This window comes from Ranitomeya variabilis, chromosome 3 (assembly GCF_051348905.1).
Source record: "Ranitomeya variabilis isolate aRanVar5 chromosome 3, aRanVar5.hap1, whole genome shotgun sequence".
Lineage (NCBI taxonomy): Eukaryota > Metazoa > Chordata > Amphibia > Anura > Dendrobatidae > Ranitomeya > Ranitomeya variabilis.
This window is the reverse complement of record NC_135234.1, coordinates 9,912,785-9,939,024: the sequence shown is the minus strand read 5'-3', so window position 1 is coordinate 9,939,024 and position 26,240 is coordinate 9,912,785. Positions and strand designations below refer to the sequence as shown.

At 50.9% G+C, this 26,240-nt stretch overlaps 2 protein-coding genes across 6 annotated transcripts in view; one reads left to right on the top strand and one right to left on the bottom strand.

Moving 5' to 3' along the window:
- POPDC2 (popeye domain cAMP effector 2) overlaps nt 1-26,240 on the top strand; it is a 112,964-nt gene that overhangs the window by 71,365 nt on the left and 15,359 nt on the right. For 3 of the 4 annotated variants that reach the window (XM_077293616.1, XM_077293617.1, XM_077293615.1), the window contains exon 5: nt 2,311-4,040. Coding sequence is in view for 2 of the 4 variants with exons in the window: in XM_077293617.1 (XP_077149732.1) it covers nt 2,311-2,396 (86 nt within the window). In the remaining 2 variants the exon portion in view is untranslated. Of the gene's footprint in view, nt 1-2,310; nt 4,041-26,240 lie in introns of those variants that run through there. The other variant, XM_077293618.1, reaches the window with a different exon arrangement.
- PLA1A (phospholipase A1 member A) overlaps nt 5,725-26,240 on the bottom strand; it is a 68,162-nt gene continuing 47,646 nt past the window's right edge. Inside the window, exons 10-11 of one of the 2 annotated variants that reach the window (XM_077293613.1) lie at nt 20,665-20,826; nt 5,726-8,015 (exon numbers count right to left, since the gene is read on the bottom strand). In XM_077293613.1, the coding sequence (XP_077149728.1) occupies nt 7,919-8,015; nt 20,665-20,826 (259 nt within the window). In that variant the 3' untranslated portion in view covers nt 5,726-7,918. Of the gene's footprint in view, nt 8,016-20,664; nt 20,827-26,240 lie in introns of both variants that reach the window. The other variant, XM_077293614.1, reaches the window with a different exon arrangement.

Below are 26,240 nucleotides of genomic sequence, written 5' to 3'. Positions count from 1 at the left end.
TGCCCCCATAATTAGAGGGTCTCCTGATGAGCCGCACGCCCCCATAATTAGAGGGTCTCCTGATGAGCCGAGTGCCCCCATAATTAGAGGGTATCCTGACGAGCCGAGCGCCCCCATAATTAGAGGGTCTCCTGACAAGCCGAGTGCCCCCATAATTAGAGGGTATCCTGACGAGCCGAGCGCCCCCATAATTAGAGGGTCTTCTGACGAGCCGAGCGCCCCCATAATTAGAGGGTCTCCTGACGAGCCGAGTGCCCCCATAATTAGAGGGTCTCCTGACGAGCCGAGCGCCCCCATAATTAGAGGGTCTCCTGACGAGCCGAGCGCCCCCATAATTAGAGGGTCTCCTGACGAGCCGAGTGCCCCCATAATTAGAGGGTCTCCTGACGAGCCGAGCACCCCCGTAATAAGAGGGTCTCCTGACGAGCCGTGCGCCCCTATAATTAGAGGGTCTCCTGACGAGCCAAGCGCCCCCATAATTAGAGGGTTTCCTGATGAGCCGCACGCCCCCATAATTAGAGGGTCTCCTGATTAGCCGAGTGCCCCCATAATTAGAGGGTCTCCTGACGAGCCGAGCGCCCCCATAATTAGAGGGTCTCCTGACGAGCCGAGTGCCCCCATAATTAGAGGGTCTCCTGACGAGCCGAGCGCCCCCATAATTAGAGGGTCTCCTGATGAGCCGAGTGCCCGCATAATTAGAGGGTCTCCTGACGAGCCGCACGCCCCCATAATTAGAGGGTCTCCTGATGAGCTGAGCGCCCCCATAATTAGAGGGTCTCCTGACGAGCTGAGCGCCCCCATAATTAGAGGGTCTCCTGACGAGCTGAGCGCCCCCATAATTAGAGGGTCTCCTGACCAGCTGAGCGCCCCCATAATTAGAGGGTCTCCTGACGAGCCGAGCGCCTCCATAATTAGAGGGTCTCCTGACGAGCCGAGTGCCCCCATAATTAGAGGGTCTCCTGACGAGCCGAGCACCCCCATAATAAGAGGGTCTCCTGACGAGCCGTGCGCCCCTATAATTAGAGGGTCTCCTGACGAGCCAAGCACCCCCATAATTAGAGGGTCTCCTAATGAGCCGAGTGCCCCCATAATTAGAGGGTCTCCTGATGAGCCGCACGCCCCCATAATTAGAGGGTCTCCTGATGAGTCGAGCGCCCCCATAATTAGAGGGTCTCCTGACGAGCCGCACGCCCCCATAATTAGAGGGTCTCCTGATGAGTCGAGCGCCCCCATAATTAGAGGGTCTCCTGACGAGCCGCACGCCCCCATAATTAGAGGGTCTCCTGACGAGCCGAGCGGCCCCATAATTAGAGGGTCTCCTGACGAGCTGAGCGCCCCCATAATTAGAGGGTCTCCTGACCAGCTGAGCGCCCCCGTAATTAGAGGGTCTCCTGACGAGCCGAGCGCCCCCATAATTAGAGGGTCTCCTGACGAGCCGAGCGCCCCCATAATTAGAGGGTCTCCTGATGAGCCGAGCTCCCCCATAATTAGAGGGTCTCCTGATGAGCCGAGCGCCCCCATAATTAGAGGGTCTCCTGACGAGCTGAGCGCCCCCATAATTAGAGGGTCTGCTGAGCGCCCCCATAATTAGAGGGTCTCCTGACGAGCCGAGCGCCCCCATAGTTAGAGGGTCTCCTGACGAGCCGAGCGCCCCCATAATTAGAGGGTCTCCTGATGAGCCGAGCTCCCCCATAATTAGAGGGTCTCCTGATGAGCCGAGCGCCCCCATAATTAGAGGGTCTCCGTGCCTTCAGCTGGAGGTGATTGGGGGATCTGGTGGACAACCTGATCTGCACAGTCTGCCCTCTGCTGGCTGCAGCTGGTAGTTTCTGACTCTGTTCATTATATGTGGTGGACCCTGCGGATCTGCTCTGGGGTCCGCTGCTCTGCCCACAGGCCGGGGCCCGGACTCCAGGAGCCACCACTGATCTCTAGGAAACATGGCAGGAGACGTCTGGATTCCTATGTTCATCATTGGATCTAAAGGCTGCAACTCTCCAGCTGCTGGGGGACTACAATTCCCAGCATGTTCTTCATAGTCTCTTAGCAGCTGGGAGTCTATCTAGATGCTTTGCCTTTAACCCTGCACTTCCCTTTGATGCAATCTGGGCAGCTGCTCAGGGGCCCAAGAGGTCACGGGGCCCCTGAGCAGGTTGCATTGTGCACTATGAGGGGCCCATGTACTGTTCCTGCTCAGGGGCCATTCCTGTCTGTGTGCTGCCCTGCATGCTGGTTGTAGTAGTCCCTCAGCTGGAGCCCACCGCCCGGGGCCCTGCTCTGATAACACACGCTCTGTTTTCTGTTTTGCAGCCTCCAGTGTTCTGCAGAAAGGTCACCCGCGCCTCCTGTCTCAGGGACGGGCCCCTCTGGCCCCAACACAAACTCCAGAACTGTAGGGAACAATGATGGGACCCCAGTGTGAGCACAGAACACGTGAGTTCACAGACACAAGGGTGACAGGAAGGACGATAGCTCCTCCTTGTGTGCCAGCTCCTCGAGGGTGGGCACTCCTGTCTCTTCTCACTAGCCCGTCACAGCCCTTTGTGCACAAGACTCCTCGGGGGCGGGCATTCCTGTCTCTTCTCACTAGCCCGTCACAGCCCTTTGTGCACAAGGCTCCTCGGGGGCGGGCACTCCTGTCTCTTTTCACTAGCCCGTCACAACCCCTCATGCACAAGGCTCCTCGGGGGCGGGCATTACTGTCTCTTCTCACTAGCCCGTCACAGCAACCCATGCACAAGGCTCCTCGGGGGCGGGCACTCCTGTCTCTTCTCACTAGCCCTTTGTGCACAAGGCTCCTCGGGGCGGGCACTCCTGTCTCTTCTCACTAGCCCGTCACAACCCCTCATGCACAAGGCTCCTTGGGGGCGGGCACTCCTGTCTCTTCTCACTAGCCCGTCACAACCCCTCATGCACAAGGCTCCGCGGGGGCGGGCACTCCTGTCTCTACTCACTAGCCCGTCACAGCCCTTTGTGCACAAGGCTCCTCGGGGCGGGCACTCCTGTCTCTTCTCACTAGCCCGTCACAACCCCTCATGCACAAGGCTCCTCGGGGGCGGGCACTCCTGTCTCTTCTCACTAGCCCGTCACAACCCCTCATGCAGAAGGCTCCGCGGGGGCGGTGTCTTCTGTACCACGAGATTCGCTCTCAATGTTCTCTGTGTAAGAAGCAGCGAGAACCGAAAGTAATAAAGAAACAATGTGAGAAATGGAGATGAAGACGTGCGCCAGGGTCACCGGAGACCTCCTGCTCGCTCCATCTAGTCCCGGCAACCTCTGCTGACACACTGTAACGACCCACCCACTCCGTCATCTGCAGTGTCACCCCATCCCCACAGCAAGCAACGGTCACATGACCCCAGAATCTGGCGGAGTGCACAAACTTACCGTGTGAATAAACTTTATTAAGATGATACATTGGAAAAACTCCACAAAAACAGTCAAAGGTGAAACTAGTGATGGAGCGATTCCGCCCCGTTATCAAGATCTCTGCTTGCTGCCAGCGAAAAGAGACATTGTCTACACCCAGACCGGATGCTGCTCACAGCTGAGGATTTGTTGCAATTGTATCCAGCCCAGAGAATCCTAATCAGGCTGCTGTGCACTGATACATTGTAACAAACGGCCAGAACCGGAGACTAACGACTGGATACAACTGTAACAAACCCTCAGCTGTGAGGAGATGGAAATGATGCAGCTGAGCTCTGAGAATAGAGCCACATTCGTCGCTCGGGGTTGTTACATTTTCGCCTTTTTATGTCACTTTGTCGCCATTGTGGGCGGATTTCTGGCTTCCAGATGTTCTCAGAAGATTCATCACTTGCGACATGCTAAAAACGTGCCACCATTTTTGCACAAATGTTCTCCACCCCCGACTCCCCCATCCCCCCGTGTGGATTTTCCAGCCGCAAAAAAAGACAAAAATAAAAGAACAATTTTGATTTTGTCCACAATTCATGAATTCAGGTTTAAGAGTTTGATGAAAAGAAAGTCAACGGAGAGAAATAAGAAAAGTGACGTAAAAATCCGCAAATGATGGATCGTCTGCAGCGTGAGATCTGCAGAAACGTCACCGGTGGAAATCCACCGATCTGTCCATGAAATCGTCATTATGCCGAGATTACGCTTTTCTCTTTCTGTCAATGAATGGAAACATCATTTACATCCAGGGACTGAATCGGATGAATACTGTCCACAGCTGAGGGTCTGCTACACTGCACATGGGTGTAGACCAGGGGTGGCCACATGAGAAGCCTGGAGGCTGAAATTAATTCTGCCCAATATTAATTATCATTATTTATATTATTGTATTACCTAATATTGAGCAGAATTAAGTATGCTGACATCCCCCTATATACAGCAGGAGACCCCCATAGCCTCCCCAACCCCAGCAGGAGACCCCCATAGTCTCCCCAACCCCAGCAGGAGACCCCCATAGCCTCCCCAACCCCAGCAGGAGACCCCCATAGCCTCCCCAACCCCAGCAGGAGACCCCCATAGCCTCCCCAACCCCAGCAGGAGACCCCCATAGCCTCCCCAACCCCAGCAGGAGACCCCCATAGCCTCCCCAACCCCAGCAGGAGACCCCCATAGCCTCCCCAACCCCAGCAGGAGCCCCCCATAGCCTCCCCAACCTCAGCAGGAGACCCCCATAGCCTCCCCAACCCCAGCAGGAGACCCCCATAGCCTCCCTAAGCCCAGCAGGAGACCCCCATAGCCTCCCCAACCCCAGCAGCAGACCCCCATAGCCTCCCCAACCTCCAGCAGGAGACCCCCATAGCCTCCCCAACCCGAGCAGGAGACCCCCATAGCCTCCCCAACCCCAGCAGGAGACCCCCATAGCCTCCCCAACCCCAGCAGGAGACCCCCATAGTTTCCCCAACCCCAGCAGGTGACCCCCATAGCCTCCCCAACCCCAGCAGGAGCCCCCCATAGCCTCCCCAACCCCAGCAGGAGCCCCCCATAGCCTCCCCAACCCCAGCAGGAGACCCCAATAGCCTCCCCAACCCCAGCAGGAGACCCCCATAGCCTCCCTAAGCCCAGCAGGAGACCCCCATAGCCTCCCCAATCCCAGCAGGAGACCCCCATAGCCTCCCCAACCCCAGCAGGAGACCCCCATAGCCTCCCCAACCCCAGCAGGAGCCCCCGTAGCCTCCCTAACCCCAGCAGGAGACCCCCATAGCCTCCCCAACCCCAGCAGGAGACCCCCATAGCCTCCCTAAGCCCAGCAGGAGACCCCCATAGCCTCCCCAACCCCAGCAGGAGACCCCCATAGCCTCCCCAACCCCAGCAGGAGACCCCCATAGCCTCCCCAACCCCAGCAGGAGACCCCCATAGCATCCCCAACCCCAGCAGGAGACCCCCATAGCCTCCCCAGCAGGAGACCCCCATAGCCTCCCCAACCCCAGAAGGAGACCCCCATAGCCTCCCCATGCCCAGCAGGAGACCCCCATATCCTCCCCATGCCCAGCAGGAGACCCCCATAGCCTCCCCAACCCCAGCAGGCGACCCCCATAGCCTCCCCAACCCCAGCAGGAGACCCCCATAGCCTCCCCAACCCCAGCAGGACACCCCCATAGCCTCCCCAACCCCAGCAGGAGACCCCCATAGCCTCCCCAACCCCAGCAGCACACCCCCATTGCCTCCCCAACCCCAGCAGGACACCCCCATAGCCTCCCCAACCCCTGCAGGACACCCCCATAGCCTCCCCAGCAGGAGACCCCCATAGCCTCCCTAAGCCCAGCAGGAGACCCCCATAGCCTCCCCAACCCCAGCAGGAGACCCCCATAGCCTCCCTAAGCCCAGCAGGAGACCCCCATAGCCTCCCTAAGCCCAGCAGGAGACCCCCATAGCCTCCCCATGTCCAGTCAAGCATCCCATACACATAAAATAAAAGAACAGCAGATACTGGGGCAGCATGGTGGCTCAGTGGTTAGCTCTGTATGGTGGCTCAGTGGTTATCGCTGTATGGTGGCTCAGTGGTTAGCTCTGTATGGTGGCTCAGTGGTTAGCTCTGTATGGTGGCTCAGTGGTTTGCTCTGCACTGTGGCTCAGTGGTTAGCTCTGTATCGTGGCTCAGTGCTTAGCTATGTACGATGTCTCAGTGGTTAGCTCTGTACGGTGGCTCAGTGGTTAGCTCTGTATGGTGGCTCAGTGGTTAGCTCTGCACGGTGGCTCAGTGGTTAGCTCTGTATGATGGCTCAGTGGTTAGCTCTGTATGGTGGCTCAGTGGTTAGCTCTGTACGGTGGCTCAGTGGTTAGCTCTGTATGGTGGCTCAGTGGTTAGCTCTGCACGGTGGCTCAGTGGGTAGCTCTGTATGATTGCTCAGTGGTTAGCTCTGTACGGTGGCTCAGTGGTTAGCTCTGTACAGTGGCTCAGTGGTTAGCTCTGTATGGTGACTCAGTGGTTAGCTCTGTATGGTGGCTCAGTGGTTAGCTCTGTATAGTGGCTCAGTGGTTAGCTCTGCACAGTGGCTCAGTGGTTAGCTCTGTATGGTGGCTCAGTGGTTAGCTCTGTATGGTGGCTCAGTGGTTAGCTCTGCATGATGGCTCAGTGGTTAGCTCTGCACGATGGCTCAGTGGTTAGCTCTGTATTGTGGCTCAGTGGTTAGCTCTGCACGATGGCTCAGTGGTTAGCTCTGTATGGTGGCTCAGTGGTTAGCTCTATTGTGGCTCAGTGGTTAGCTCTGCACAATGGCTCAGTGGTTAGCTCTGTATAGTGGCTTAGTGGTTAGCTCTGCACGGTGGCTCAGTGGTTAGCTCTGTATGGTGGCTCAGTGGTTAGCTCTGTATGGTGGCTCAATGGTTAGCTCTGTATTATGGCTCAGTGGTTAGCTCTGCACGATGGCTCAGTGGTTACCTCTGCACGGTGGCTCAGTGGTTAGCTCTGTATGGTGGCTCAGTGGTTAGCTCTGCACGGTGGCTCAGTGATTAGCTCTGTATGGTGTCTCAGTGGTTAGCTCTGTACGGTGGCTCGGTGGTTAGCTCTGCATGGTGGCTCAGTGGTTAGCTCTGTATGATGGCTCAGTGGTTAGCTCTGTATGGTGGCTCAGTGGTTAGCTCTGTATCGTGGCTCAGTGGTTAGCTCTGTATCGTGGCTCAGTGGTTAGCTCTGTATCGTGGCTCAGTGGTTAGCTCTGTATCGTGGCTCAGTGGTTAGCTCTGTATCGTGGCTCAGTGGTTAGCACTATACGGTGGCTCAATGGATAGCACCGCAGTTTAGATTGTGAGCCCCATCGGGGACAGCGATGATAATGTATGCAAACTAAAGTGCTGCAGAATATGTTAGCGCTGTATAAAAAAAATAAAGGAGAAAGACACTGCTCCTGCTCCCCGGCACTCTGCTCTGCCTCTGATATGGCACACGCTGATCGGCGCCTCTCCTCTCCCCATGGGTGCAGACAGCGGTGTAGACATTCCTCTCTGATCACTTGTTACAATGTATCAGTGCAGGTAGAACACATCGTGCTGACTGCCGGCCGGCTGCTGCTGTCAATCATCCATGATGGAGACTTTGGCCACGCCCACAGTGCACCGTGCAATTTCATTAAACGTCAGTTTCCTCAGAGCGGAGGCAGCAATTAGAGAACTGAGGGGCGACGTCCCCTAAAAAGCGATGTGCTTAGTTCATACCGTCAGTCTGGGCTGCACACTCCGTTTAACTAGGTGCTTTGTCCAGGCTGGATCCAGTTGTAACAAATCCTCAGCTGTGAGAAGAATTAGGTGATGACAGGTCTTCAGACTGTCGCCATTCAGTGACAGCCGGCAGAGATCTTGCTCTCTATTTATACAGGACAGGCGCGGCCTTTGTTGGGGTCTTGTCTGTGGCCTCGTCTCCCTCTCCAGAGTGTGGCCCCCGGGGTCCCGGTGTCGTCTCTTGTCTGTATACAGATGACCCCTCCCCAGGTGGACGGCGGCGTTACTGGCAGCGGTGGTCTCTGATGTCCGCTATGTTGTGGGTCTGGGGGCCGCTGCCCGAGAACGTCAGCGTCTCCGGCAAACACATCATGTCCTGTCTGAAGAGAGAACCGACATACAGTTATATGTGACGATCTGCGCAGCCAAGGGGCACAGCGCGCCCCCAAAACCCAGAGCCCCAATATCAACATTAGCGCCATTCTCACAATCTCTGCTGCCTGTCAGTGACAGGACATGTCTAGGCAGGTTCAGGTGATGTTCACATGTAGCGTTTTTTATGTAAAGTAAAAGCTGCTTTTTTCAGGAGCAGCGAAAGCTCCGAGATCCCAGAAATCTCCGGCACAACTGGTTTCATCACTGACTGTAATAAACGTGCTGCAGACAAGTGACGCACGTAATCTGCTCCAAAAACAAAGCAAAAATGCACAAACCCTCATTATTATAAGCAGCTGTTTTACTGCCAGGAGAAGAGAAAAACTGCAGCAAAAAAAGCAATGTGTGAACATAGGCTAAATCATTCTCACAGCTGAGGGTTTGTTACATACCAACATCATGCAGGTAAACCGCACTGATACATTGTAACAAACTGAGGAGAGGATTGTCTACACCAGGCCTGGGCAAAGTGCAGCACAGGGACCGAGACAGCCGAAGGGCTGGGAACAGTGGACCACGGACAGCACCATGCCCACCCTCACCGCCGGCCATCTCAGTGTCACTGCTATCTGCGTCCTGAGGATGAGGAATATCAGGGAGATTATACTGTGTGGGGCTCTGAAGAGGGATCCTTCCATGAAGGGGAATGTGAAGACAATCATACTGTAGGGGGCTGTGAGGACCATCATACTGTGTGGGGGGCTTTGAGGACATCATACTGTATGGGGGGCTGTGAGGACATCATACAGTGTGGGGAGCTGTGAGGACATCATACTGTGTGGGGAGCTGTGAGGACATCATACTGTGTGGGGGGCTGTGAGGACATCATACTGTGTGGGGGCTGTGAGGACATCATACTGTGGGGGGGGCTTTGAGGACATCATACTGTATGGGGGGCTGTGAGGACATCATACAGTGTGGGGAGCTGTGAGGACATCATACTGTGTGGGGAGCTGTGAGGACATCATACTGTGTGGGGGCTGTGAGGACATCATACTGTGTGGGGGCTGTGAGGACATCATACTGTGTGGGGGGCTGTGAGGACATCATACTGTGTGGGGGGCTGTGAGGACATCATATTGTGTGGGAGGCTGTGAGGACCATCATCTTGTGTGTGGGGGGCTGTGAGAACCATCATACTGTGTGGGAGGCTGTGAGGACCATCATACTGTGTGGGGGCTGTGAGGACATCATACTGTGTGGGAGGCTGTGAGGACCATCATCTTGTGTGTGGGAGGCTGTGAGGACCATCACACTGTGTGGGGGGCTGTGAGGACATCATAAGTGTGTGAGGGGGCTATGAGGACATTACTGTGTAGGGGGCTGTGAGGACCATTATAATGTGTGGGGGCTGTGAGGACATCATACTGTGTGGGGGGCTGTGAGGACATACTGTGTGGGGAGCTGTGGGGACATCATACTGTGTGGGGGGCTGTGAGGACCATCATACTGTGTGGGGGGCTGTGAGGACATCATACTGTGTGGGAGGCTATGAGGACCATCATCTTGTGTGTGGGAGGCTGTGAGGACCATCATACTGTGTGGGGGGCTGTGAGGACATCATACTGTGTAGGGGGCTGTGAGGACCATTATAATGTGTGGGGGGCTATGAGGACATCATACTGTGTGGGAGGCTGTGAGGACATCATACTGTGTGGGAGGCTGTGAGGACATCATATTGTGTGGGAGGCTGTGAGGACATCATACTGTGTGGGAATCTGTGAGGACATCATACTTTGTGGGGGGCTGTGAGGACATCATACTGTGGGGGGCTGTGAGGACATCATACTGTGTGGGGGGCTGTGAGGACATCATACTGTGTGGGAGGCTTTGAGGACATCATACTTTGTGGGGGGCTGTGAGGACATCATACTGTGGGGGGGCTGTGAGGACATCATACAGTGTGGGGAGCTGTGAGGACATCATACTGTGTGGGGAGCTGTGAGGACATCATACTGTGTGGGGGGCTGTGAGGACCATCATACTGTGTGAGGGGCTGTGAGGACATCATACTGTGTGGGGGCTGTGAGGACATCATACTGTGGGGGGGCTGTGAGGACATCATACTGTGTGGGGGGCTGTGAGGACATAATACTGTGGGGGGCTGTGAGGACATCATACTGTGTGGGAGGCTGTGAGGACCATCATCTTGTGTGTGGGGGGCTGTGAGGACCATCATACTGTGTGGGAGGCTGTGAGGACCATCATACTGTGTGGGGGCTGTGAGGACATCATACTGTGTGGGAGGCTGTGAGGACCATCATCTTGTGTGTGGGAGGCTGTGAGGACCATCATACTGTGTGGGGGGCTGTGAGGACATCATACTGTGTGGGGGGCTGTGAGGACATCATAGTGTGTGAGGGGGCTATGAGGACATTACTGTGTAGGGGGCTGTGAAGACCATTATAATGTGTGGGGGCTGTGAGGACATCATACTGTGTGGGGGGCTGTGAGGACATACTGTGTGGGGAGCTGTGAGGACATCATACTGTGTGGGGGGCTGTGAGGACCATCATACTGTGTGGGGGGCTGTGAGGACCATCATACTGTGTGGGGGGCTGTGAGGACATCATACTGTGTGGGAGGCTATGAGGACCATCATCTTGTGTGTGGGAGGCTGTGAGGACCATCATACTGTGTGGGGGGCTGTGAGGACATCATACTGTGTAGGGGGCTGTGAGGACCATTACAATATGTGGGGGGCTATGAGGACATCATACTGTGTGGGGGCTGTGAGGACATCATACTGTGTGGGAGGCTGTGAGGACATCATATTGTGTGGGAGGCTGTGAGGACATCATACTGTGTGGGAATCTGTGAGGACATCATACTTTGTGGGGGGCTGTGAGGACATCATACTGTGGGGAGCTGTGAGGACATCATACTGTGTGGGGGGCTGTGAGGACATCATACTGTGTGGGAGGCTTTGAGGACATCATACTTTGTGGGGGGCTGTGAGGACATCATACTGTGGGGGGTTGTGAGGACATCATACTATGTGGGGGGCTGTGAGGACATCATACTGTGTGGGAGGCTGTGAGGACCATCATACTGTGTGGGGGGCTGTGAGGACATCATACTGTATGGGGGGCTGTGAGGACATCATACAGTGTGGGGAGCTGTGACGACATCATACTGTGTGGGGAGCTGTGAGGACATCATACTGTGTGGGGGGCTGTGAGGACCATCATACTGTGTGGGGGGCTGTGAGGACATCATACTGTGTGGGGGCTGTGAGGACATCATACTGTGGGGGGGCTGTGAAGACATCATACTGTGTGGGGGGCTGTGAGGACATCATACTATGTGGGGAGCTGTGAGGACCATCATACTGTGTGGGGGGCTGTGAGGACATCATACTGTGTGGGGGGCTGTGAGGACCATCATACTGTGTGGGGGGCTGTGAGGACATCATACTTTGTGGGGGGCTGTGAGGACATCATACTGTGGGGGGTTGTGAGGACATCATACTATGTGGGGGGCTGTGAGGACATCATACTGTGTGGGAGGCTGTGAGGACCATCATACTGTGTGGGGGGCTGTGAGGACATCATACTGTGTGGGGGGCTGTGAGGACATCATACTGTGTGGGGAGCTGTGAGGACATCATACTGTGTGGGGAGCTGTGAGGACATCATACTGTGTAGGGGGCTGTGAGGACCATCATACTGTGTGGGGGGCTGTGAGGACATCATACTGTGTGGGGGCTGTGAGGACATCATACTGTGTGGGGGGCTGTGAGGACCATCATACTGTGTGGGGGGCTGTGAGGACATCATACTGTGTGGGGGGCTGTGAGGACATCATACTGTGTGGGGGCTGTGAGGACATCATACTGTGGGGGGGCTGTGAGGACCATCATACTGTGTGGGGGGCTGTGAGGACATCATACTGTGTGGGGGGCTGTGAGGACATCATACTGTGTGGGGGCTGTGAGGACATCATACTGTGTGGGGGGCTGTGAGGACCATCATACTGTGTGGGGGGGCTGTGAGGACATCGAAATATGTGAGAGCCCTGAGGTGTAACAGTTGAATATAAGCATAATAACGTCCTGCTCAATATTAAGTGATATAATTATTATTAATATAAAATAATATAATTATATTAATTAGTTAATACTGCACATAATTCATTTCAGTCTATTTTTTCGGTCTCCACAAAATTAATTGCCCAGGTCTGATCGACACAAACACATTGCAACAAACCCTCAGCTTTGAGAAGGAATAGATCAGAACAGGTTTTTAGCCTTTTAGTCATTTGTCTTGTCTGGAGCTGGGCTGCTCCGTGCACTGTCTACATCCAGACGGAGCTTATAACGGCTGATCTGTGGGGGGTCCCGGGGGTCAGACCTCCACTGATCTGATATTAAGGACCTACACTGAGGACAAGTAGCGGAGACCCCCTTTAACAATAGACACCAAAAGGTTATTGTAGACTAATAGATAGAGATTCTCCTGTTAGTGAGACCCTGCAGGAAAATAATCTACAAATTCTGTACCCCAAGCCCTGACTTCTGCTCGCCAGGGACCCCTTTTAGTACTGAATTTCAAGTTATTAGGATCCTTCTTCTGTTTTATCGATGGATACATCAGAAACATACAGGAGCTTCTCACTAAATTATAATATCATCAGAAAGTGAGTTTATTTCAGTTCTTCAATACAAAAAGTGAATCTCCTATATTCTATAGAGTCATTACACACAGAGTGATCTATTTCACGTGTTTATTTCTGTTAATGTCGATGATTATGGCTTACAGCCAATGAAAACCCAAAAGTCATTATCTCAGTAAATTAGAATACTTTATAACACCAGCTTGAATGTTGTCCTACTGATATATATGTTCAGTAAATGCACTCAATAATTGGTCCTTTTGCATCAATTACTGCATCATTGCGGCGTGGCATGGAGGCGATCAGCCTGTGGCGCTGCTGAGGGGTTATGGAAGCCCAGGTTTCTTTGATAGCTGCCTTCAGCTCGTCTGCATTGTTGGGTCTGGTATCTCTCATCTTCCTCCTGACAATACTCCATAGATTCTCTATGGGGTTAAGGTCAGGCGAGTTTGCTGCCAATCAAGCCCAGTGATACTGTTGTTTTTACACCAGGTATTGGTACTTTTGACAGTGTGGACAGGAGCCAAGTCCTGCTGGAGAATGACATTTCCATCTCCAGAAAGCTTGTGGGCAGAGGGAAGCATGAAGAGCTCTAAAATGTCCTGGTAGACGGCTGCGCTGACTTTGGTCTTGATACAACACAGTGGACCTACACCAGCAGATGACATGGCCCCCAAACCATCACTGATGGTGGATACTTCACACCAGACCTCCAGCAGCTTGGATTGTGGCCTCTCCGCTCTTCCTCCAGACTCTGGGACCTTGGACCACTGACAACAGTCCGTTTCTTCTCCTTGGCCCAGGTAACACGCTTCTGGCGTTGTCTATTGGTCATGAGTGGCTGACACAAGGAATGTGACACTTGTAGCCCATGTCCTGGACACGTCTGTGTGTGGTGGAGTAATGACTCCAGCAGCAGTCCACTCCTTGTGAATCTCCCCCACATTATTGAATGGCCTTTTCTTAACAATCCTTTCCAGGCTGCGGTTATCCCGGTTACTTGTGCACCTTCTTCTACCACACTTTTTCCTTCCACTCCACTTTCCATTAATATTCTTGGATCCAGCACTGTGTGAACAGCCGGCTTCTTTACCAGTGGCCTTTTGTGGCTTCCCCTCCTTGTGGAGTGTGTCAGTGACGCCTTCTGGACATATGTCAGGTCAGCAGTCTTCCCCATGATTGTGGAGCTACTGAAACAGACTAAGGGACCTTTATAAACACTTAGGAATCCTTTGCAGGTGTTTTCTGTTAATTATTCTAATTTACTGAGATAATGACTTTTGGGTTTTCATTGGCTGTAAGCCACAATCATCAACATTAACAGAAATAAACACATGAAATAGATCACTGTTTGTAATGACTCTACTTTTTGTATTGATTTGAAATAAATTAACTTTTTGATATTCTAATCTTGTGAGAATCACCTGGATATATATAAACTACTCATCACCAGGAGGGAAAAGTTGTGGAACCTCCTGATTCTCCAGTCCAGAGTCTGAGCCTCATGCAGAAATCCTGACACCTCTGGCCTTGACTGCTGTCTCTGAGGTCATTAATGGTCGTCTGAAGAAGGTTCTTCCCCAATGTGCTCAATGGAAACAAGACCGGAAACGCTGCCGGCAGCTCCTGTGTAATCACCGACCAATGACGTCCTGTTGTGGATTCTGTTTGTGGGCTCCCTCTGGTGGTTACTGCTGGTACTGGGTGACTTTGGTGGGTTGCGGCCTTTGGTTTCCACCTGTCCATCAGAGGCTGGGTGTTTCCTATTTTACCTGGCCTTTCTGTCATTCCCTTGCCGGCTATCAATGTATTCAGATGTGCTCTGTTTGGTTCCTGCCTACCTGCTCCCAGATCTTTCAGGATAAGCTAAGTGCTGATTTTCAGTTGTTTGGTTTTTTGTCCAGCTTGCTTATTATGTCTCTATGCTAGCTGGTAGCTCTAGTGGACTGAGGTTCTCCCCATGTGCCATGAGTTGGCACATGGGTTCTTGTAATCTCAGGATGGTTTTTTGATTAGGGTTTTTTGCTGACCGCTCAGACCCCTTTTGTATCGTTCTGCTTTCTAGTTTACAGCGGGCCTCAATTTGCTGAACCTATATATATCATCTCTATGTGTGTGCCTTCCTCTCATTTCACCGTCAATACATGTGGGGGGCAACTATACCTTTTGTGGTTCATTCCTCTGGAGGCAAGTGAGGTCTTTATTTTCTCTGCAGTACTAGTTAGCTCTTAGGCTGGTGCGTGGCGTCTAGAACCAACGTAGGCACGCTCCCTGGCTATCTCTAGTTGCGTTTGTCAGGCGTAGGGCAGCGGTCAGCCCAGGTTCCATCACCCTAGAGCTCGTCCGATATTTTGTATTACTTTGCTTGTCCCTTGCTATCCCTAGCCATTGGGATTCATGACAGTATAGCCGGCCCACAAAGTGTTAATTGTTTGGGCTGAAGCAGGAGAAAGAGAAGTGTTTAAGGGAAATTTATTTATTTATATTTTTTTTCCTTCAGAGTTTTGCTGCCTAGCCCTTAATTGCTGTCTAGCTGCTTCTTACCTCCTCTTAACCCTTGAATGGCTCTGACCTTAGCTGTTTAACATGGATGTCCAGAGTTTGGCTTCCAGCCTGAGTAATCTCGCGGCAAAAGTTCAAAACATACAGGATTTTGTTGTTCACACTCCCATGTCTGAACCTAGAATTTCTATTCCAGAGTTCTTTTCTGGAGATAGATCTACCTTCCTGAATTTCAGGAACAATTGTAAATTGTTTCTTTCTTTAAAAACTCGCTCCTCTGGAGACCCTGCTCAACAGGTCAAGATTGTAATATCTTTCCTGCGAGGCGACCCTCAGAATTGGGCATTTGCATTGGCACCAGGGGATCCTGCATTGCTCAATGTGGATGCGTTTTTTCTGGCATAGGGATTGCTCTATGAGGAACCCAACCTGGAGATTCAGGCTGAAAAGGCTTTATTAGCCCTCTCTCAGGGGTATGATGAAGCGGAAATATATTGTCAAAAATTTCGGAAATGGTCGGTGCTTACTCAGTGGAATGAGTGCGCCCTGGCTGCAACCTTCAGAAATGGTCTTTCCGAGACCATTAAGGATATTATGGTGGGGTTCCCTACGCCTACAGGTCTGAATGAGTCGATGGCTATGGCCATTCAGATTGATCGGCGTTTACGGGAGCGCAAACCCGTGCACCAGTTGGCGGTGTCTTTTGAACAGGCACCTGAGACTATGCAATGTGATAGAATTCAGTCCAGAAGTGAACGGCAAAATTATAGGCGGAAAAATGGATTGTGTTTTTATTGTGGTGATTCAGCTCATGTTATATCAGCATGCTCTAAACGCACAAAAAAGCTTGATAAATCTTTTGCCATTGGTACTCTGCAGCCTAAGTTCATTTTGTCTGTAACTCTGATTTGTTCACTGTCTTCCATTTCCGTCGATGCCTATGTGGATTCGGGCGCTGCCCTGAGTCTTATGGATTGGTCATTTGCTAAACGCTGCGGTTTTAGTCTGGAACCTGTGGAAGTTCCTATTCCTCTGAAGGGAATTGACTCTACACCATTGGCTATGAATAAACCGCAGTATTGGACACAGGTGACCATGCACATGACTCCCGTTCATCAGGAGGTGATTCGCTTCCTTGTACTGTATAATTTACATGATGTACTAGTGCTTGGTCTGCCATGGTTACAAACTCATAATCCTGTCCTGGACTGGAAACAATGTCTGTGTTAAGCTGGGGATGTCAGGGGGTTCATGATGATGCACCTCCGATTTCAATCGCTTCATCTACTCCTTCTGAGATCCCTGCGTTTTTGTCTGACTATAGGGATGTTTTTGAGGAGCCTAAGCTCAATTCGCTCCCTCCTCATAGAGATTGTGACTGTGCTATAGAATTGATTCCTGGCAGTAAGTTCCCTAAGGGTCGTTTATTTAACCTGTCACTGCCAGAGCATACTGCTATGCGGAATTATATTAAGGAGTCCTTGGAAAAGGGACATATTCGTCCATCTTCGTCCCCTCTGGGAGCAGGTTTTTTTTTCGTGGCAAAAAAAGATGGTTCCCTGAGGCCTTGTATAGATTATCGCCTTCTGAATAAGATTACAGTCAAGTATCAGTATCCATTGCCATTATTGACTGATTTGTTTGCTCGCATTAAGGGGGCTAGGTGGTTCACTAAGATAGATCTTCGCGGTGCGTATAATCTGGTGCGGATAAAACAGGGTGATGAGTGGAAAACCGCATTTAATACGCCTGAGGGCCATTTTGAGTATTTGGTAATGCCTTTTGGACTCTCCAATGCTCCGTCAGTCTTTCAGTCCTTTATGCACAATATTTTCCGTGAATATCTGGATAAGTTTATGATTGTGTATTTGGATGATATTTTGGTGTTTTCTGATGACTGGGAGTCTCATGTTCTACAGGTCAGGAAGGTGTTTCAGGTTCTGCGGGCCAATTCTCTGTTTGTGAAGGGCTCAAAGTGTCTCTTCGGAGTCCAGAAGATTTATTTTTTGGGGTACATTTTTTCTCCTTCTGCTATTGAGATGGATCCCGTCAAGGTTCAGGCGATTTGTGACTGGACACAACCTACATCTGTTAAGAGCCTTCAGAAGTTCTTGGGGTTTGCTAATTTTTATCGTCGGTTCATTGCTAATTTTTCCAGTATTGTTAAACCTTTGACTGATTTGACTAAAAAGGGTGCTGATGTTGCTGATTGGTCTCCTGCGGCCGTGGAGGCCTTTCAGGAACTTAAGCGCCGGTTTTCTTCTGCTCCTGTGTTGTGTCAACCAGATGTTTCACTTCCTTTTCAGGTTGAGGTTGATGCTTCCGAGATTGGAGCGGGGGCGGTTTTGTCACAGAGAAGTTCTAATGGCTCGGTGATGAAGCCATGTGCATTCTTCTCTAGAAAATTCTCGCCCGCCGAGCGCAATTATGATGTGGGTAATCGGGAGCTTTTGGCCATGAAGTGGGCATTTGAGGAGTGGCGTCATTGGCTTGAGGGTGCTAAACATCGTGTGGTGGTCTTGACTGATCACAAGAATCTCATTTACCTTGAGTCTGCCAGGCGTTTGAATCCTAGACAGGCTCGTTGGTCGTTGTTTTTTTCTCGTTTCAATTTCGTGGTTTCATACCTGCCAGGTTCAAAGAATGTGAAGGCAGATGCTCTTTCCAGGAGTTTTGTGCCTGACTCTCCTGGAGACTCTGGGCCTACTGGTATCCTTAGGGATGGGGTAATATTGTCCGCCGTATCCCCAGACTTGCGACGTGCATTGCAGGAGTTTCAGGTGGATAAACCGGATCGTTGTCCACCAGAAAGACTGTTTGTTCCGGATGATTGGACCAGTAGAGTCATCTCCGAGGTCCATTCTTCTGTGTTGGCTGGTCATCCTGGAATATTTGGTACTAGAGACTTGGTGGCCAGGTCTTTTTGGTGGCCTTCCTTGTCTAGGGATGTGCGTACCTTTGTGCAGTCTTGTGAAGTGTGTGCTCGAGCTAAGCCTTGCTGTTCTCGGGCCAGTGGGTTGTTGTTATCCTTGCCCATCCCGAAGAGGCCTTGGACGCACATTTCCATGGATTTTATTTCTGATCTCCCGGTTTCACAGAAAATGTCCGTTATCTGGGTTGTGTGTGACCGCTTTTCTAAGATGGTTCATTTGGTGCCCTTGCCTAAGTTGCCTTCCTCCTCTGAGTTGGTCCCTTTATTTTTTCAGAACGTGGTTCGTTTGCATGGGATTCCGGAGAATATCGTTTCTGACAGGGGATCCCAGTTTGTGTCTAGATTTTGGCGGACGTTTTGTGCCAAGATGGGCATTGATTTGTCTTTCTCGTCTGCATTCCATCCTCAGACGAATGGCCAGACGGAGCGAACTAATCAGACCTTGGAAACTTATTTGAGGTGTTTTGTTTCTGCTGATCAAGATGACTGGGTTGCTTTTTTGCCACTGGCCGAATTTGCTCTTAATAATCGGGCTAGTTCTGCCACGTTGGTCTCTCCTTTTTTTTGTAATTCGGGGTTTCATCCTCGTTTTTCCTCTGGTCAGGTGGAGTCTTTGGATTGTCCTGGAGTGGACGTGGTGGTGGACAGGCTGCATCAGATTTGGAACCAGGTGGTGGACAATTTGAAGTTATCTCAGGAGAAGACTCAGCAGTTTGCTAATCGCCGTCGCCGCGTGGGTCCCCGACTTCTTGTTGGGGACTTGGTGTGGTTATCTTCTCGTTTTGTCCCTATGAAGGTCTCTTCTCCTAAGTTCAAGCCTCGGTTCATCGGTCCTTATAGGATCTCGGAGATTCTTAACCCTGTATCTTTTCGTTTGGATCTCCCAGCATCGTTTGCTATTCATAATGTGTTCCATCGGTCGTTGTTGCGGAGGTATGAGGTGCCCGTTGTTCCTTCGGTTGAGCCTCCTGCTCCGGTGCTGGTGGAGGGAGAATTGGAGTATGTTGTTGAGAAGATCTTGGATTCTCGTGTTTCCAGACGCAAACTCCAGTATTTGGTTAAGTGGAAGGGTTATGGTCAGGAGGATAATTCCTGGGTGGTCGCCTCCGATGTTCATGCGACTGATTTGGTCCGCGCCTTCCATAGAGCTCACCCTGATCGCCCTGGGGGTTCTCGTGAGGGTTCGGTGACCCCTCCTCAAGGGGGGGGTACTGTTGTGGATTCTGTTTGTGGGCTCCCTCTGGTGGTTACTGCTGGTACTGGGTGACTTTGGTGGGTTGCGGCCTTTGGTTTCCACCTGTCCATCAGAGGCTGGGTGTTTCCTATTTTACCTGGCCTTTCTGTCATTCCCTTGCCGGCTATCAATGTATTCAGATGTGCTCTGTTTGGTTCCTGCCTACCTGCTCCCAGATCTTTCAGGATAAGCTAAGTGCTGATTTTCAGTTGTTGGTTTTTTTGTCCAGCTTGCTTATTATGTCTCTATGCTAGCTGGTAGCTCTAGTGGACTGAGGTTCTCCCCATGTGCCATGAGTTGGCACATGGGTTCTTGTAATCTCAGGATGGTTTTTTGATTAGGGTTATTTGCTGACCGCTCAGACCCCTTTTGTATCGTTCTGCTTTCTAGTTTACAGCGGGCCTCAATTTGCTGAACCTATATATATCATCTCTATGTGTGTGCCTTCCTCTCATTTCACCGTCAATACATGTGGGGGGCAACTATACCTTTTGGGGTTCATTCCTCTGGAGGCAAGTGAGGTCTTTATTTTCTCTGCAGTACTAGTTAGCTCTTAGGCTGGTGCGTGGCGTCTAGAACCAACGTAGGCACGCTCCCTGGCTATCTCTAGTTGCGTTTGTCAGGCGTAGGGCAGCGGTCAGCCCAGGTTCCATCACCCTAGAGCTCGTCCGATATTTTCTATTACTTTGCTTGTCCCTTGCTATCCCTAGCCATTGGGATTCATGACAACGTCCCCAATAAGCTCGATGGAGACAAGACTGGAGACGCTGCCGGCAGCTCCTGTGTAATCACCGACCAATGACGTCCCTGGTGTGCTCGATGGAGACAAGACCGGAGACGCTGCCAGCAGCTCCTGTATAATCACCGACCAATGACGTCCCTGGTGTGCTCGATGGAGACAAGACCGGAGACGCTGCCGGGAGCTCCTGTGTAATCACCGACCAATGACGTCCCGGGTGTGCTCGATGGAGACAAGACCGGAGACGCTGCCGGCAGCTCCTGTGTAATCACCGACCAATGACGTCCCTGGTGTGCTCGATGGAGACAATCTGGAGACTCAGCAGCTCCTGGATCACATTGAGGCCACGCAGGTGCTCACAGACCATTAATGACCTCAGTGACAGCAGTCGAGGCCGGAGCTGTTGTGATTTCTACATGAGGCTCAGACTCCGGACATCATATAGATCGGTGACGTGTCCGTCCTGTTCTCTCCATCACTTCCTCTCCCTCGTGCTGTCATTTCTATACTGAGCAGTATATATATATATATATATCTAGTCAGAGGCCCCAGCACATGTGGCACGAGCGGTACCTGCTGCTCAGGGGCAGCTCCGCCAGGCACAGCCATCCGCTGAATGCTTTCTTTCTTTTCAGTGACATAAAGGAGCTGCTGGTCCGTAGCACGATCATGTCCACCTGGCAGAGAGGCGTCAAGTGGGCGGCCAGACCGCGGCCCTCCAGGGATTGCCTAGGACTTAAGGGAAGGAAAAGTTGTTGGCAAAAATAGTAATTTTCAATAGAAAGAGCAGCCCCTCCCCCACACCAGTATTAAAAGGGGTTGGCCACTACTTTTTATGTCCCTTTCATATCAACTATTTGCCATAGATTAGCTGTTCACTAAATGCTTTATTGTGTCACCGCCTGCTGTAACCAGAGTGCCTCCTCTGGTCACGGGATCTGGCTCAGAATCTCTGGGTCCCTGTGATGTCACCGCAGATTCTCTCTCACCTACAGGCTTGGAAACTAACAGGTGGGTGGAACTGCTCTCACCACAGCTCACATTGCTCTTCTGTGTGCTGCAGACATGTCTTTCTCCTTGTGGTGACTGTATAAATCTGTGTGTAGTGAGCTCCCCCTAGTGGTGACTGTATAAATCTGTATGTAGTGAGCTCCCCCTAGTGGCAACTGTATAAATCTGTATGTAGTGAGCTCCCCCTAGTGGTGGCTGTATAAATCTGTATGTAGTGAGCTCCCTCTAGTGGTGACTGTATAAATCTGTATGTAGTGAGCTCCCTCTAGTGGTGACTGTATAAATCTGTATGTAGTGAGCTCCCTCTAGTGGTGGCTGTATAAATCTGTATATAGTGAGCTCCCTCTACTGGTGACTGTATAAATCTGTATGTAGTGAGCTCCCTCTAGTGGTGACTGTATAAATCTGTGTGTAGTGAGCTCCCTCTAGTGGCGTCTGTATAAATCTGTATGTAGTGAACTCCCCCTAGTGGCCACTGTATAAATCTGTATGTAGTGAGCTCCCCCTAGTGGTGACTGTATAAATCTGTATGTAGTGAGCTCCCCCTAGTGGTGGCTGTATAAATCTGTATGTAGTGAGCTCCCTCTAGTGGTGACTGTATAAATCTGTATGTAGTGAGCTCCCTCTAGTGGTGACTGTATAAATCTGTATGTAGTGAGCTCCCTCTAGTGGTGGCTGTATAAATCTGTATATAGTGAGCTCCCTCTACTGGTGACTGTATAAATCTGTATGTAGTGAGCTCCCTCTAGTGGTGACTGTATAAATCTGTGTGTAGTGAGCTCCCTCTAGTGGCGTCTGTATAAATCTGTATGTAGTGAGCTCCCCCTAGTGGCCACTGTATAAATCTGTATGTAGTGAGCTCCCCCTAGTGGTGACTGTATAAATCTGTATGTAGTGAGCTCCCCCTAGTGGAGCCTGTATACATCTGTATGTAGTGAGCTCCCTCTAGTGGTGACTGTATAAATCTGTGTGTAGTGAGCTCCCTCTAGTGGCGTCTGTATAAATCTGTATGTAGTGAACTCCCCCTAGTGGCCACTGTATAAATCTGTATGTAGTGAGCTCCCCCTAGTGGGGACTTTATAAATCTGTATATAGTGAGCTCCCTCTAGTGGTGATTATATAAATCTGTATGTAGTGAGCTCCTTCTAGTGGTGTCTGTATAAATCTGTATGTAGTGAGCTGTTATGACCCCAATGGCGAGGGTCTCAGAGGAACGTGGAAGTCTGCAGAATACAAAAATCCAGCTCATAGGGCAGTGGTAACTGGGTTGACCATATATCTACTCCTAACGCCAACACTAGAAGTAGCCGGGGATCATTCCTACGTTGATTCTAGATGACACGCGCCAGCCGGAGAATCTAGCTACCCCTAGTAGAGGAAAACAAAGACCTTTCTTGCCTCCAGAGAAGGGGACCCCAAAGCTGGATAGAAGCCCCCCACAAATAATGACGGTGAGGTAAGAGGAAATGACAAACACAGAAATGAACCAGGTTTAGCACAGAGAGGCCCGCTTACTGATAGCAGAATAAAGAAAGGTAACTTATATGGTCAACAAAAACCCTATCAAAATCCACACTGGAAATTCAAGAACCCCCGAACCGTCTAACGGTCCGGGGGGAGAACACCAGCCCCCCTAGAGCTTCCAGCAAAGGTCAGGATATAGTTTTGGAACAAGCTGGACAAAAATACAAAACCAAAACAAATAGCAAAAAGCAAAAGGCAGACTTAGCTGATATAACTGGAACCAGGATCAGTAGACAAGAGCACAGCAGACTAGCTCTGATAACTACGTTGCCAGGCATTGAACTGAAGGTCCAGGGAGCTTATATAGCGACACCCCTAACTAACGACCCAGGTGCGGATAAAAGGAATGACAGAAAAACCAGAGTCAAAAAACTAGTAACCACTAGAGGGAGCAAAAAGCAAATTCACAACAGTACCCCCCCCTTAGTGAGGGGTCACCGAACCCTCACCACGACCACCAGGGCGATCAGGATGAGCGGCATGAAAGGCACGAACTAAATCGGCCGCATGAACATCAGAGGCGACCACCCAGGAATTATCCTCCTGACCATAGCCCTTCCACTTGACCAGGTACTGAAGCCTCCGCCTGGAGAGGCGAGAATCCAAGATCTTCTCCACCACGTACTCCAACTCGCCCTCAACCAACACCGGAGCAGGAGGCTCAGCAGAAGGAACTACAGGCACAATGTACCGCCGCAACAAGGACCTATGAAATACATTGTGAATAGCAAACGACACAGGAAGATCCAGACGAAAAGATACAGGATTAAGGATTTCCAATATCTTGTAAGGCCCAATAAAACGAGGTTTAAATTTGGGAGAGGAGACCTTCATAGGAACAAAGCGGGAAGAAAGCCATACCAAATCCCCAACGCGTAGTCGGGGACCCACACCGCGGCGGCGGTTGGCAAAGCGCTGAGCCTTCTCCTGTGACAACTTCAAGTTGTCCACCACATGATTCCAGATCTGCTGCAACCTATCCACCACAGAATCCACCCCAGGACAGTCAGAAGGCTCCACATGACCCGAAGAAAAGCGAGGATGGAAACCAGAGTTGCAGAAAACAGGTGAAACCAAGGTGGCGGAACTAGCCCGATTATTAAGGGCAAACTCAGCCAACGGCAAGAATGTCACCCAATCGTCCTGATCAGCAGAGACAAAACACCTCAAATAAGCCTCCAAAGTCTGATTGGTTCGCTCCGTCTGTCCATTAGTCTGAGGATGGAAAGCAGACGAAAACGACAAATCAATGCCCATCCTACTACAAAAGGATCGCCAGAACCTGGAAACGAACTGGGATCCTCTGTCAGACACAATATTCTCAGGGATGCCGTGCAAACGAACCACGTTCTGGAAAAACACAGGAACCAGATCGGAAGAGGAAGGCAGCTTAGGCAAAGGAACCAAATGGACCATCTTGGAGAAGCGATCACATATCACCCAGATAACGGACATGCCCTGAGATAGCGGAAGATCAGAAATGAAATCCATGGAGATATGTGTCCAAGGTCTCTTCGGGACAGGCAAGGGCAAGAGCAAACCGCTGGCACGAGAACAGCAAGGCTTAGCTCGAGCACAAGTCCCACAGGACTGCACAAATGACCGCACATCCCTTGACAAGGAAGGCCACCAAAAGGACCTGGCCACCAGATCTCTGGTGCCAAAAATTCCCGGGTGACCTGCCAACACCGAGGAATGAACCTCGGAAATGACTCTGCTGGTCCACTTATCCGGGACAAACAGTCTGTCAGGTGGACAAGACTCAGGCCTATCAGCCTGAAATCTCTGCAACACACGTCGCAGATCCGGAGAAATAGCTGACAAGATAACTCCATCTTTAAGAATACCAACAGGATCAGCGACTCCAGGAGCATCAGGCACAAAGCTCCTAGAAAGAGCATCGGCCTTCACATTCTTTGAACCAGGTAAATACGAGACAACAAAATCAAAGCGGGAGAAAAACAATGACCAGCGGGCCTGTCTCGGATTAAGGCGTTTAGCAGACTCGAGATACATCAGATTTTTGTGATCAGTCAAGACCACCACACGATGCTTAGCACCCTCGAGCCAATGACGCCACTCCTCAAATGCCCATTTCATGGCCAACAACTCCCGATTGCCCACATCATAATTTCGCTCGGCAGGCGAAAACTTCCTAGAGAAAAAGGCACAAGGTTTCATAACAGAGCAACCAGGGCCTCTCTGCGACAAAACGGCCCCTGCCCCAATCTCCGAAGCATCCACCTCAACCTGAAAGGGAAGTGAGACGTCAGGCTGGCACAAAACAGGCGCCGAAGTAAACCGGCGTTTCAACTCCTGGAAAGCCTCCACGGCAGCAGGAGCCCAGTTAGCTACATCGGAGCCCTTCTTGGTCATATCCGTCAAAGGTTTCACAATGCTAGAAAAATTAGCGATAAAACGACGGTAGAAGTTAGCGAAGCCCAAGAACTTCTGAAGACTCTTAACTGACGAGGGCTGAGTCCAATCAAGAATAGCTCGGACCTTGACTGGGTCCATCTCCACAGCAGAAGGGGAAAAAATGAACCCCAAAAAGGGAACCTTCTGTACACCAAAGAGACACTTTGAGCCCTTGACAAACAAAGAATTTTCACGCAAAATTTTAAAGACCAACCTGACCTGCTCCACATGCGAATCCCAATTATCAGAAAAAACCAAAATATCATCCAGATAAACAATCAAAAATTTATCCAGATACTTCCGGAAAATGTCATGCATAAAGGACTGAAAAACTGAAGGCGCATTGGAGAGCCCAAAAGGCATCACCAAGTACTCAAAATGACCTTCGGGCGTATTGAATGCGGTTTTCCATTCATCACCTTGCTTAATGCGCACAAGGTTGTACGCACCACGAAGGTCTATCTTGGTGAACCACTTGGCACCCTTAATCCGGGCAAACAAGTCAGACAACAGCGGTAAAGGATACTGAAATTTGACAGTGATCTTATTTAAAAGCCGATAATCAATACAAGGTCTCAAAGATCCGTCCTTTTTTGCCACAAAAAAGAATCCCGCACCAAGAGGGGAAGAAGACGGACGAATATGTCCTTTCTCCAGAGACTCCTTGATATATGAACGCATAGCGGTATGTTCAGGTACCGACAGATTAAACAGTCTTCCCTTAGGAAATTTACTGCCTGGGATCAAATCTATAGCACAGTCACAGTCCCTATGAGGAGGCAGTGCACTGGACTCAGACTCACTGAAGACGTCCTGATAATCAGACAAATACTCCGGAACTTCCGAAGGCGTAGAAGAAGCAATAGACACAGGCAGGGAATCCCCATGAATACCACGACAGCCCCAACTTGACACTGACATAGCCTTCCAGTCCAGGACGGGATTATGGGTCTGTAACCATGGCAGCCCTAAAACAACCAAATCATGCATTTTATGTAAAACCAGGAAACGTATCACCTCGCGGTGTTCAGGAATCATGCACATGGTAACCTGTGTCCAATACTGCGGTTTATTTGCTGCCAATGGTGTAGCATCAATACCCCTAAGAGGAATAGGATTTTCTAATGGTTCAAGAGTAAAACCACAGCGCTTAGCAAATGAGAGATCCATGAGACTCAGGGCAGCACCTGAATCTA